At 40.4% G+C, this 13,635-nt stretch overlaps 1 protein-coding gene across 2 annotated transcripts in view; it reads right to left on the reverse strand.

The window, feature by feature from the left end:
* Nucleotides 1–13,635, reverse strand: part of c22h8orf34 (chromosome 22 C8orf34 homolog) — a 63,075-nt gene that overhangs the window by 12,481 nt on the left and 36,959 nt on the right. For both annotated transcript variants that reach the window (XM_035950892.2, XM_023276150.3), the window contains exons 8-10: nucleotides 13,307–13,442; nucleotides 8,709–8,794; nucleotides 8,520–8,593 (exon numbers count right to left, since the gene is read on the reverse strand). In XM_035950892.2, the coding sequence (XP_035806785.2) occupies nucleotides 8,520–8,593; nucleotides 8,709–8,794; nucleotides 13,307–13,442 (296 nt within the window). The remainder of the gene's footprint in view (nucleotides 1–8,519; nucleotides 8,594–8,708; nucleotides 8,795–13,306; nucleotides 13,443–13,635) is intronic.

A 13,635-nucleotide genomic window follows, 5' to 3' on the forward strand; every position in this document is an offset into this window, starting at 1 on the left:
CAAGTGCAATACCACAAAAGATTCAACATTTAATAGTCTGAAAAAAATCATATAATTTTTACGTTGAAGTGGAGGGTAGCTGATCTTATGTATGATAACAGGCTACCTAGTGGTTGTCAGAGTGGAAGAGAAGAGAGCCACTAGAGCAGGGGTGTCAAACATGAGGCCCGCGGGCCAAAACCGGCCCGCCAGAGGGTCCAGTCCACTCTGCAGGACTTCACAAAAGGGTAAAAATTACAGAGAAGACATTAACTGCAAAATGTAAATTTGCAAAACTGTAAATTTAAAATAATTTCTAGACCATGACAAGTTGTTTTGATCACAAAGTAAAACACTAGATTGCTCATTGTTTTTTTGTTGTTTTGTGTCTCAATTTTGTAACATTTTGTACAGTTTTTGTTGTTTTTTTGTCTGGCTTATGTTGTTTGTCTCATGTTTTTGTTATTTTGTGTTTCCTTTTTGTCTCACTTGTGTTTTTTTGTCTTATTTTGGTCATTCTGTGTTTCGCTTTGTTGTTTTTGTCTCGCTTTTTTCATTTGTCCATTTTTTTTGTCGCTTTGTGTCTCGTTTTTGTGATATTTTGTCTTGTTTTTGTTGGGGTTTTTTGTCTTTTTTTGTCTGATTTTTGTTCATAAAGTAAAATACTCTATTGTTCAGTTCCAGATACCTGTGGCTAAATGTTTTACGTCTTTGTAGATCCACTGTAATCTGTAAGTTGTAATGTGTAAATGACAAACTGAGGCATAACATTGTTGAAATTAAACTTATTTTTCTTAAGAAATTTCAGGTTGTTCATAATGTTTTGTAAAAAGATAATTCCTTAAATGTGAACTTTTTCAGAATGTACCTTTTGTACACTAAAACAAAAAAAAATTGGAGTTATGCTATCATTTTACTGGTCTGGCCCACTTCAGATCAAATTGGGCTGAATGTGGCCCCTGAACTAAAATGAGTTTGACATCCCTGCACTAGAAGGATGACTGGGGGGGGATGTGAATGTGAAAGTAATAGATATGAATTATTTAGCAAAAATAATTAAACAAGAGATTGCAGATTTCACTAAATTCAGCTGGGAGCTAAGTATACCAGAGAACCACTGGGTTCGACAGACTACTTACATTTAAACTGTGGACCACAAATTAGAACCTCAACCCAACAAGAATCAGTACACCTGTAACCACTGCGACAAAACCGATTCCACATGTAATTTCACGTTGAGGCTAATTGCACGAACAAGGTTATAAAAGAACACCTGTGAGCACCACAGCTTTCTCATTTTGTCCCTGAGGTGTATCTAATGCAACATGGCTGCACATGGTGAAAAACTGCCTGAAAGTAAAGGAGCTATGCAGGGCCATCATACCAGTAACAGATGGTTCAGTGTCCGACCTCGTACGATTCGCTTTTTGCGCACCTTGTATTCAAAAACAGATGGGTCAGTGCTTTTGTAATGGCACAAGAATAATTTGTAGAATCTGGTGTTTCAGTGATTGCTCAGGAAGTGCAAGGGACATTTCCTGAAGCCAACCTCTATCGCCAGCATCTGAGGAGAAAACTATTGACTGAAACAGTAAACGTTGCCAAAGAACATGAAACAAGCATGATGACTTGAACATTCTTTGATCAGATGAAACCAAAATAAATTTCTTGGGATCAGATGTAGTCCAGCATGTTTAAAGTGGACCTGACCAGAACGACCGCATTGACTCCATGAAACATGGAGGTGGGAGTGTTCTGATAAATGGCTGCATGAGTGCAGAAGGTGTAAGGAAGATGAAATTTATGGATTTTTTTTATTGATCTTATGAATGCAAGTTGATGTGCTGAAATATGAATGAAAAGATGAATACCAGCCTCAAGATGGTTGACAGAAGAGGAATTTTTCAACGAGACAATGATCAGAAACACACTGCAGCAATCACCTTGGACTCTTTGAAGAAGGAAGAAAGTGAACACTAGGATCATGCCAAGTATGTCCTGACCTGAATCCAACAGAACACCTTTAGAGTATTTTAGAGTGGAAGGTAGAGCAGCAAAAGAGCAGCTGAAAAGAATCATCTGTGAAGAATGGCAGTTTGAAAGACTCGTATAAATCATGAGAAATAAAGGCGGACATACAAATGTGCAAAAAAACTGAGAATGTAATCTCACTAATGAAGGAACACTTTTGTTGCTTTGAAGTTGTACTTTGGGATCATATTTGTAATGTAGTTTACCAAATCTGTTTACTTTTATACCCTAAACTTCATCTTGAAATTTAAATACTCTTTGAAAGATGACACAACCTTGAACTACTTAACATTTTAGTGATATCGCACAGGGACGCACTCTGTTTTTCAGTGGACAAGTTACACAATTTAAGATTTCAGGAGTCAAACTGGGCTAAAACGTCTGTTTTCAAAGAAGAGGTATGGAGAAAAACAGGGGATGTTGCTATCCTCTGATAAATGACAGAACAGAATTCCCAGGGTCCATGGCATTGATCTTTGCGACTGTCAGATACATGAGGCGTTCTGTGGCGGCACGACCACGACACCACAAGCCAATCCTTAATTACAGCCCTCATAAAGCAGCAAGGCGGGTTGAACATTACAACTGAATCCCCTCCTCAGTTTTATTTCTCTCTTTGGTGGTATCTCCTCAAATCCAACAGCATGACATCATGTAGCCCTCCTCTCACTCTGGGTCTTCTCAGCTCAGGCAAACAAGCCCACCAACAGATTCCTACTTTACAGTTCCCAAACATTTTCATAATCTTCATTGCAGGCCAAGTCATTAAATATTAAAGTGTTGTTGCTACGACTTTCATGGGAATTCAAGTCCAGATTTAACATTGATTATATGCAAGATCCAATTTATCACAGTGCCTGAAAAGCCCTAGACCTGTCCTCATGTGCACCGAGCTCTAAAGCTCTTCTGTCCACTGTAATACAGGCCCATACAGTATATCCTGGAGACGGGCTGGAGGCCTGCAGTGTTGTACAATCTAAAAAGACCAGGAAAACAAACAGGATATACAGAGTCTGCTCGCAATTCACCTCCTCAGATAACATCAATAAATAAACAGACACTACAATCAAAATATGACGGCTGTTTCATCGAGTTTGGTGAAGTCATGCACATTCACAGTCACCTGGAAGATGTCAGCTTGTGCAATCTATCAAAATAATGCAGATTAAAAAATCATGTACCAAACAGAGATGCCAAACAGCAGATAGAGGTACAAAAACAAACAAAAATGGACTTGATTACTCTCTGAAAAGACACAATGGAGTGATGAAAAGCGATCTCTGTTTACTCTGGTTTAAAGCAGCTATTGTCCTTATCAGAGACAATGTTCGACATGAGCACTAATGGGTCAAATTCCTCCTCCTCCCCCTTGTGTTTTGATTCTTGGATCGGATGCTTTAATCTACACGGGCCAAGAGACGAGACGGAACGCCTTTTCATCTGCAAAATAAAGAGTGGCTATGATTTTCCGATGACTTAGGAGCATATTAATGTCAGTGGCACAAAACCCAACTTGTATAATCTCCCTCCCACTATGACAAAACTAAAAAAAAAAAAAAACTAAAAAAAATTAAAGAGAAAAGGGGGAAACCCCTCTGGTGGTGCTTCTGCCCAACTAACAAACATGGATCTCGTTTCTCGCAAAATTGATTCCATGTTGAGAGCAAACACGACAGAAAGAAAGACGATGGAAGTCTCGAGTTCAATATTTTATAGGCTGCATGTGTGCAGCTATACGTGTGTGGTCAGCAGTAATAATCACCACAATCTGGGGTTTGGTCCAACATTGCCCTGCACACAACAAGGACTCCTCGGGATGTGTGCATGCAGTCACAGACCTCAAACATGGCTGGGCTGGGTTGGAGGTTCGAGCCTACTGCTGGCTTTGCAAAAAACAACTGATGGACTCTTGTTGTGGTCAGGTCAGGGTTGCACAGGGACCAATTCACACACAACACATACAGAGCCGTGTGCCAACAATACAGAGACACAAAGGTGAGCAAAATCTGTTGTTTCTGTTGCATATTTTGCACTTTTAAATGCATTATTCAACTTTCTGGGGCTTTCTTATACACCTTTTCCTGTATATCTACATGCTCAGTTCTCATGATGTTACAGCAGCCACCTTACCAGTAACTTGTGCCTCTTAAAAGTTAAGGTTTTCCCTTTCTTAACAAAGAGGAAGAGAATGTGACTTAAAAATCCATTAAGCCAGACAGAAGCCCAGACTACATCTAATGAGGTCACTTTACAGACCATGATTTGAACTCCGAAAACATCCAAAATGTGAAAATCAGAAGCAAAGGCTAATAACAACCCAGCCAGTATTGTTTTTATAGAATCAGATGCATAATGGGCCTCAATAAAGACAAGAAAATCCTGGCAAATGGGATTTTTGTCAGCATAAGGATTTGATTCGCACATGTGTGAGATAGAGGACATGGAGTCTCGGAGAAATGTGTTATTTTTACTCTAATCAAACATCAGAGTTGGGGATTATCAACCCTTCAAACATGCACAGAGAGATTACCTGTCTTTATGGAACATGATCAGGCCACTTGTGTTCAATTATTTTCTTGTTTGAAATGTGTTCAGCTGTAAGGCAGACGAGCGCTATGTGTACATTCCTCAGCCGTGGAATCAAAACAGTAAAAGACAAAGGAACAAAAATGGAACCGTCTATACTTCCGACCAAACTGAAATCCTCAAACTGATTCATCCGCTAAACTTCCCTGTGAGAAATAAGAGACATTGTATGATTTCTAAATAGCTCATTTTGCTGTTGCAGCCCCGTCCGGCCTGCACAGCTATGGAAAGGATATGGGATATGAGGTGTAACACTCAACTTTTAATGAATTCCTGTTGTTTTGGCTCACAGCAGAATCACCTAATGGATTTTATGGACTTGCATGCAGGGCTCAGAGGCTCACCGGCTCAACCACAGCCAAAAAGCAAACAGGAAATTGACAATAACACAGTTAGACTTTTATTCAAGCGTTTCAAAGGAAGGTTATATGACATACTGGCTATCCCTCAGTCATGGAAGAAAAACTAGCAGAGAAAGCTAATAATAATAATAATAATAATAATAATAATAATAACAGTAATAATAGAAGTGGAAAGGAAGTGTAAACTGGTAAAAGGGCAAATGAGGGGATTCTATGCAGGAGATCCTAGTGTTCAGTTAGCATCATTGGAATTATAATCATAGGCTGTACAGCTCACAGCGAGAATCACATTTCTACAGTATTTAACAGAAGCCTCAAAATCAGTATCCCACTACGCTAATGGTTAGTTTCTTTGTTCATGGATGATCATTTATTTTGTATGTGTGACATCTCAGTATGAATTGTTGAAAAATTAAGAGGGATTTCAAATATGAATCTGATGCTGATGGTTTCTGTTAGGGCTGCACAATATATCGTTTTGACATCATGTTGCGTGCTGGAACAATAGTTTCACAGAATGAGTGAGTAACAGGAGAGAAACACCGGAAAGGAAGGTTTGGTTGCAAAAATATGTGAGTTGTATGGAAATATTTCATCTACATAAAGGGTGATGTTGAACAAAAGCAGGTGTTGGAAGTGTTTTGCAGTTGTTCCCACAACACAACTCAACACAACTAATAGGTTGGACCATTTAAAGTGGCACCACAAAGCTGCCACAAATATTATTTAGATCGTCTGGTGAGAAATTTCAGTATTTTTACATATCACACTATAAAGCAAAGTGTTACAATATCAGTTTTGTTTTATATTATTGTGCAAACCTGAGTTTCTATACATGTATAACTTGTCTTGTGTGAACACAGATTCAGGCAATTATGGGCTGTGAATGCATCCTACGAAACAGAGACAAAGAATATGACACTTGCCAAATAGACCATTCTTACGGTACTTTAAATTCAAAATATGAGCCCTATCTGAGCCGAAAATTACTTTCTTCATGCTGTACAGTACAACATTTTTAAATAATTTCTTTGGGTGTTGACTGAATCTAACAATAAGGCATGCGTGTACTGTTTAAGTATACTCTACATACTGTACCAGAATACACAGATTAATACTAATCAAACTTTGGAAGATCCCTAATAATGGATTATCAAGTGTAACCAAAACTTCTAAAGATACTCCCATGTTTTCCCTTGCTTTTTTTTTTTAAACTAATGATTGCCATTTTGCAAAACTGATTTTGTCATTAATGTTGATTATATTTCTGTTTTGTGTACTATGTTTAATTAACTTGAAAAAAAATAACTTTGTTAAAATGCAAAATTAACGCAAATGCATGTGGTAGCTCTATGTATTTCAAGCCATTAAACTGACAAGAAAATTTTTCTAAATTCCCCAACAGAAAAGTCACCATCAGTGTTGTGTTTTTCTGCTAGAAAGTAATGACATAAAAGACATCTGGGTTACACATAAATGAAGAAAATCAGAAAATTCTCCACAAAGCTTTGGAGGAATAAAACAGCACTAGAACTACCTAAGCCGTGCGATTTGCTCAGAGGATAACCAAGCGTGCACATCTGTGGAGGTGTGGGGAGCAGACTGATGCCAAATATGAAAAAAAAAAAAAAACCCGTACAGTGTATCAACTTAAACGCTGCCAAAATTCCCCTGGAAACAAAAATAAACCATCGTAACGGTTCTGCTTTGTATCATGCACATAGCATTGCATCACACTAATTATCTTATTTCTACCATACAAATGAACAGTTTCCCCTGGCAGATTTTATGATGCCAACACCCACACCACTCAGAGTTAATTTGGATGAAAACATATCACTTAACACTTACAAAAGAAGCTGTAGAAGAATTTCTTGGGGAATTTGCTCTGGCTATCGCTTTAGGAAAGTATTTGTCTTTATGGGGCAATTATCACCTAAAGGAGCTGGCGGAGGCAGGGGGTCTGTCAGACTAATAATGATAACTATTAACAGTGTTTACTTTCCAACATTACCAGGCATTTACTGCCCGAACCCGGGCCGGCTACAATACAAGGCATACTTTATTTATGGGGAGTCGTAAATATGCTAATAATAAAATATGACTTCAAACTTTTAAACTTAGAAAAAAAACATTGCATTCATCTTTTCTGTAACACTAATTACCACTGCAACAAGTGAAGAAACAACGGGACACCTTTCTACTAGTGCAACGGAAACTTTTATATACACAGCTTTATCTGTGGCTAAAAAATAACCCCGTTAGGAGCTTATATTAAACAATAAGTTAATTCAAATTATTTCCCCAGCCCCTCTACCCTTTATAAACTCATAAAAGCATTACATTTTTTCCATACTGTTTAGAGATTGTGGCCCACGAGCCCCTGAAGGACTGTTTAAACTTACAAGCTCTTACAAATTGCATTTGCCTTTCAAAGGGAGCCAGACATAAGCAATTAAGCACAAAACAAGCACATTAGCTACAGTAGGTGACAGAAGATGTTTGCACTTGCATTTTTCTATATGGGGCACATTAGTGCATTGTTCTTTTCATGTGCTAGACAAGGTTTTACTTATAAAGGTGTAGTGTAGCCTAGAGATGGAGGATTTGATGTAGAAGACTGGAAGCTAAATGAACCAGCTTTTACCTCTGAGATCTACATGACTGTTTTTTGGTGTCAGCTTTCAACTTGTAGCATTTTTCTGCCTCAAAAGCCTGTTAAAAATCAGGATATTAATATGAGAATGGCATTCTGATGTGGAGGTCACGGTGCCTCTAATTTCAGGATGGTGCCTATTGTATTTGGCCTGATCCGTCAGATCTCCGACTACTGCTTTGGTCGCTCAGTTTTTAAAAGTCTGCTCCCAGTTAGTCTGGAGCCTCTCTGCATCTGCTCCGCACACGGAGCAAAGCCTTGGCTCCAAACCCCTTTCTTTCTTTCAAAAATGCCGTAAAAATCCTTGTCTAACACTTAGATCGGGCAATTATTTAAAAAAAAAAAAAAAAAAAAAAAAAAGGTATTGCTTTTTTGGAGGGTAATTATACAAAGGTACCGGCGTCTTAGGCTGCGCTGCTTTATTAACAGCATGTGAGTGTCTGCCTCGTTCGGAGTCTGCTGTGTGCCACATTAGGCTTCTATAGATTTCTTCCCTGCAGCATGTGAAGTTTATCACGCAACCTTCCTATTGAACAAAACTCCTATAACCCATAAATATTTAGATCTATTGTATAAAACACCTAAATCAGCCCCAGCTCCTTGTTGTGCCACTAGATATTCCTTTCATTTATTCCTTTCATACTGCACCAAGGTGCCCTGAGAGGCGAGCAAAGTGATATAGGGAGAGCTCTAATTGGGGTATCACTTGTTTAGCACTATCGACTGTTGTGTACGCTGAAATGCCCGCACAAAGATGGATCGGGTCTTGTTCTGCTAACAAGAGGCTTGAGGTGGTTTTCGCTCGCTCTCAGACAATAGACGCTGAGGAGGAGAGAGCGACGTGGTAATTGATGGCTGTAAAGCGATCTTAATTGTTTGGTGATGGATGTAGGGAGGACACTTACAGAGGCTGACACTTGAGATAAGGCCTCGCATTCCTGCAGTCGTCCCGCCGCTGTGTCCACCCCGGGCAACGGAGCTGCTCCAAACAATACACACAAACAAGGAAGGATAGAAGAAAAGTGTGAGACCACAAAAATGTACAAAGATGTGAAATAAAAGAAACACCATTTTGAGTTTGAAGTGCAACTTACAGGAGATGTCGGGTACAGCTTGTTCAGATATGTGAGGCCTGTGCTCCTCTTCAGATCTGCTGTCTGATAGCGTGTCCCCCTGCAACCTAGAAACAACACGCAACATATATACACTACTGTACACACTGGAGGGGGAGGATGCAATAACAATCTCACGAATCAGTGTTGTTCAGTCACAACACTGCAATGCATGTTTGGAAATTGAATGTCAGATAAGAAAAAGACAAGCGAGTCTCTCAAAGAGGAAATGTTTAGTGAGTTTATTATAGTGAGATAGTGAGAAAGGAGGAACTTGGGGGTCACTTCTGGGGCCCACACTCCATTTTTTCATCATAGTTTCTCATCCTACTGAAATTGAATTAGATTTTTTTTAATATAAAGCCATATTTGTGCATGTCCAGACTGAGTGCGTATGGACAGAAGCAGCCTAAAAAATAAAAAAAAACATGAAAAATTGGCACAAAGATTCAGTTTCCCCTTAAATCATCCAGTTTCTGTTCTTTATCATAATGTGTTTCCCAGAGCCCTTATAGCTTTTTTTCCCCCCAAAGATATCTGCTTTGGACTGAAATGGTAGTGGGTCGGAGCGATTTGGCTGTCTCTTTAAGGTACTAAAAGATTTAAGTTTCCCTCAGATAGTAAAGCACACTGTGGGCGAAAGACAAACAGTGACTGAACTGCTTTTTCACTGGGAAGATGCTACACGGGGCATTTCGCTTTTACACTCCTCTACAAACTAAATCCCACTCTGATCTTATAGTTTGGAATTAAACACATTTATTTTTCTAGGGCATAACTTTAACAACTGCAAATCATAGGACATATTAACTGTAATTACACACGACTTCAGCTCAGCAAATTCTTTCGCTGCATGCTATTTCCATGTCATCAGCGCGACCATTAGCTGAAGACAAAGGAAAGCAATCCCTGTACTTTTATGGCGCAGCTGCATTCCCAACCGTAGGGCCTCTTAGTTTCTACCTCTACAATGAGGGTTAAAGCGCAACGCTGCTTTTTAAAGTGTATTCTATTTCTTTCCTTCTTTATACATCCCTCTCCTTGTCTCCCTCTCGCTTTAATGGTCTTTCTACGACCATTAAAAGTGCCCAAGATGGCTATCACAAGGCCTTCCTATTCTCCGAACAAAGCCTGCTCATAGCCGCAAGTCTCGACTACCATTCCCTCAGTACATTCCTGATATGAAAGCAATTAATTTAATGAGAACTACAAGCCCAAAAGAGGTTTGTGGAGATATATCCATTTCCTAGGACCGCACTTCCAGCTCCTCCAGAGTATGTAGATTTGGGATCTGGGATGCGTTTGCACACAGGAGATCTTGTGGCAGGAGCGCACAGCCATTAAACAAGCCGATCGGGTGCATGAGGGAGGTGGATGAAATGTTGGTGCGACCACAGTTATGGCACAAAAGGCAGAGACACGCCACAATACACAGGCCACACAGCACTTTACACTTTAACCAGCCAGTGGAGAGCCAGAGGAAGCAGTGTGTTTCCTGACCTGCCACTGCTGGTTAGGAGACACACAGGCTGAGTGGACAGTGTGGACAGTGTGGACAGCGTGTGGACGGAAGGGGAGGAAAAGGACAGTGATCAGTGGAAGGTGTCTAATAAGGCTTGGATCGCCTTCAAAATGGGGTCAGTGAGTTCAAATAGGATAGTGATGCTACTGAGCAATGTTTGTATTTTTTTAATTTGGTAATCACGGTGTCCTGCCTCTTTTTAGCGGCAGTTGTTAAGCGAATCAGCAACGGTCAGGAGTACTTCTGGAAATTAATAAAACCTTGCTGGGGAGGAACAGAGTTGTCGCCTTCACGCTGTGGGTGTGAAAGTAAGCGTCACCTTTTCTTGGCTTTGGGTGGTACATGGCAGAGCCAGGAGGTTCAGTCTCGTTTGCTTAGGCAACTAGACAAAGCGAATACACTGTACATGGATTTGAACAAAGTGTAACACACAGAATGATGGATCTCACTGGCCTGTAAGAGCTCATTGGTAGGAAAAAAAAAACTGAATTCTAATGTGTTTGCCTGAGGGGTGACGGGTATGTGAGGAATGCTTGTCCTACTTGGGCCAGTGTTAACAGTTCCATGCAGAGCCAAGACCATCTTTGTTAGAGATATATAATATTGGAAAGAATCTACTTAATCGTTTCAACTTTAAACTGAACTAACCCTATGTTCTGCGTCAATGTAAGGCCACATCTGTACAGTAGTACTGTCTGCTGGTGTGATGCAACAAAAGGGCATGGGCACATATGTTAGTTTTGTGAGGAGTAGGTTTCAAGACTGGCCCCATACTGGGCCACGTTTGACAGGTGTTTCTGGTAATCCCATCAAGACCGAGCGCTAATGCACACAACATAAAACCTTTGTCAGGGTTGCCCCTCTCCCAACTCTGCTTCCTGGCCTCTGCCTCGACTGTCTTCTGTTCGTGCAAGGACATGCATGCGCATGTTTTACGTGCGGATCCGTGGATTTCTGTGTCTGTGCACGTTTGGGCTCCTACACAACCCTGATTTCTGTGAATTCTATGTTTTCAGAATAGTACAAATGCGTGCAACACTTTTCCAGCTTACAGATCTGTTTATGGCCCTTACACTACCCAAAAATTACTTTGAAAGACCACGACTCCTTTGCCAATAAAACTTGGGAAAGATTTGGTGGTCAGGTTAAAGAGGACAAAGCAAGAATTTGGCCTGAACCAGAAGGAGAGAGGAAGACAGAGGAGAAGGAGAACAGATGTCTGACATTTCAGTCATGAAAAAATACTCTTCACAAAAGCCCAAATATGACTTCACATGCAAATGCTGCTTTCCCCTTTGCCACTGATTCAAGCGTGGGACGCAAGGTATAAACAATTTGCCTAAAAACATCAAGTCGATAAACTAACAACGAAAATCCAGCGATACCATTCATTCTCCGGCAGAATCTCTGACAACATCCCGCAGTCTGTGTGTGTGGAGCGAAACTGATAAGCCGCTTGAATGAAAGAAAAGTAGGAAACAAACAAATTCCAAACCCCAAACAGTGGAGGCCGTGCAGGCAGATGTGTGCCTGGCGTCTCATCAGAAAGATACCCGTTTATCTTCGACTGGCATCAAGGAAGAGCTTTGCCCACACCTGCCTATGGTATCGCACCCAAAAAGTCAGAAATCTGAGCGCCAGACTTATGCTGGGGATCAGGGGAAACAGGAAATGTGTCGGGAGAGAAAAACTCTGATTATGAGAGAAAGGGTGATAATGGAGAAGATTATCCGTGCCGGAGCTGATTTGTGAAAACAAGCAACACAGGAATGGACTGAAGATATGATATTATTCTCTGCTACCTCGGATACAAATGCACAGAGAGAGGGGAAATAGAAGGTGGCGCACTGAGAAGAGTCATGAACCAAGATAAGAACAGGATAGGATGTTGGAAAGAAAAAACAGATTACAGCAGCAGTCACAACTTTTTTTTTTTTTTTTTTTTTAAAGGATTGGAATTCATATAATTTGAAGAATAGGGCTGTAGTCTCGAGGTCAACTGGTCTACTGTTTGGTCGATATGCTCTCATACAACCAAATTCTCATTGATCAGTGTTGGTCCTGTGTTACTTTTATAAAGAGACAAGTGCTTCAATGATTATTCTTTTCAGAAATAATCCAATATTTGTGACAAAAAGGGGAACGGAATACCAATGAACATCCCTACATTTTCACAACTTTACTCTGAGTTGGCTTCAAAGTAATCGGCATCATGTCAAAGGTGTTGCTAAAACAGATGGCTAAAAAGTCAAACAGCAATTTGCATATCACAGCTACAAAAACAAACTGTGCAGACTACCTAAAAACAGTGGGCTGACTAATCTGCATTATATTCCTCAGCAGATCTTGAGCTGTAATCACAAGTTAATATAGTTACATTTTCAAAAATCACATGAATATGTGCAGGTGCACGCCGGTCTGCTCCACGTCTGTTGTTGTGATTTCATTTTCAATATGCTGCAAGTACTATTTTTTTCTCATTTCATTTAGGTTAATAAGGCCAGCAGACAGAGTGCACCCAGTGAACTCCAATTTAGTTGATTTAGAGAGAAAGTGATTTTTTTTCCCCCACCACAACCAATCAATTGGTTAAAGGGTAGGTATGATTTCAGTCGGTTGGCCAAGATTTTCTCTGGTTGATGACAGGCCTATTATAAAAATAGTTGGGTAACACTGGCTTTCTTGCAAGGAGTCTGATGTGGAGATTAATTTATCTTTCTCACGTCTGGTAAAAACAACAAGCTTCAGCTTAACATGGGGTTATGAGCAGAACTGTTCCTTACTCAGAGGCAGCAGCTTAAAACAACGCCCTGGAAAACAGCAGCTTGTTGTGTTTACACCTCCTCCCAGTCTTTATGCTAAGCGAAACAGACAGCTATGAGAGTGGTACTGATCTACTTTTCTGACTGTTGGCAAAAATGCAAATACGAGTATTTTCCAAAATGCCAAACTCTGCCGTAAAATCCTAACAAGAACTGACAGAGTCTACAGAGCTCTGCAGCTAAAAAGACACGATCGCTGTACATTGTAGTAGATAAAAGAGGGTGGAAACATTTACCTGGCACACCTGGAGCAGATGTTAAGAGTAACTTTGGCCTGCGGTTCAGGCTGATAGGAACTGCGTCCTTGGCTGAACTTGCTGCCGGATGGAGCCAGTCCGGTCACGCCCTCCATCCGCAGGTCATCCAGGTCCTCTGAGGGCAGAAGGAGTGACACGTAGGGAGACAGGGGACGTAGCAGGAAAGCAAAGAAAAAGGAGAGAAAACAAGAGACAGAAAAGACAGTCATTAATCATACTTCGGTCGCTCCCTTGTCAATATGAAACCCTGTGATGACAGTCTGCTAAGAGCCAAAAGAGCAAGCAAGCACATCACAGTAAATAAACAT

Source organism: Amphiprion ocellaris, chromosome 22 (genome assembly GCF_022539595.1).
Source record: "Amphiprion ocellaris isolate individual 3 ecotype Okinawa chromosome 22, ASM2253959v1, whole genome shotgun sequence".
Taxonomy (NCBI): Eukaryota; Metazoa; Chordata; class Actinopteri; family Pomacentridae; genus Amphiprion; species Amphiprion ocellaris.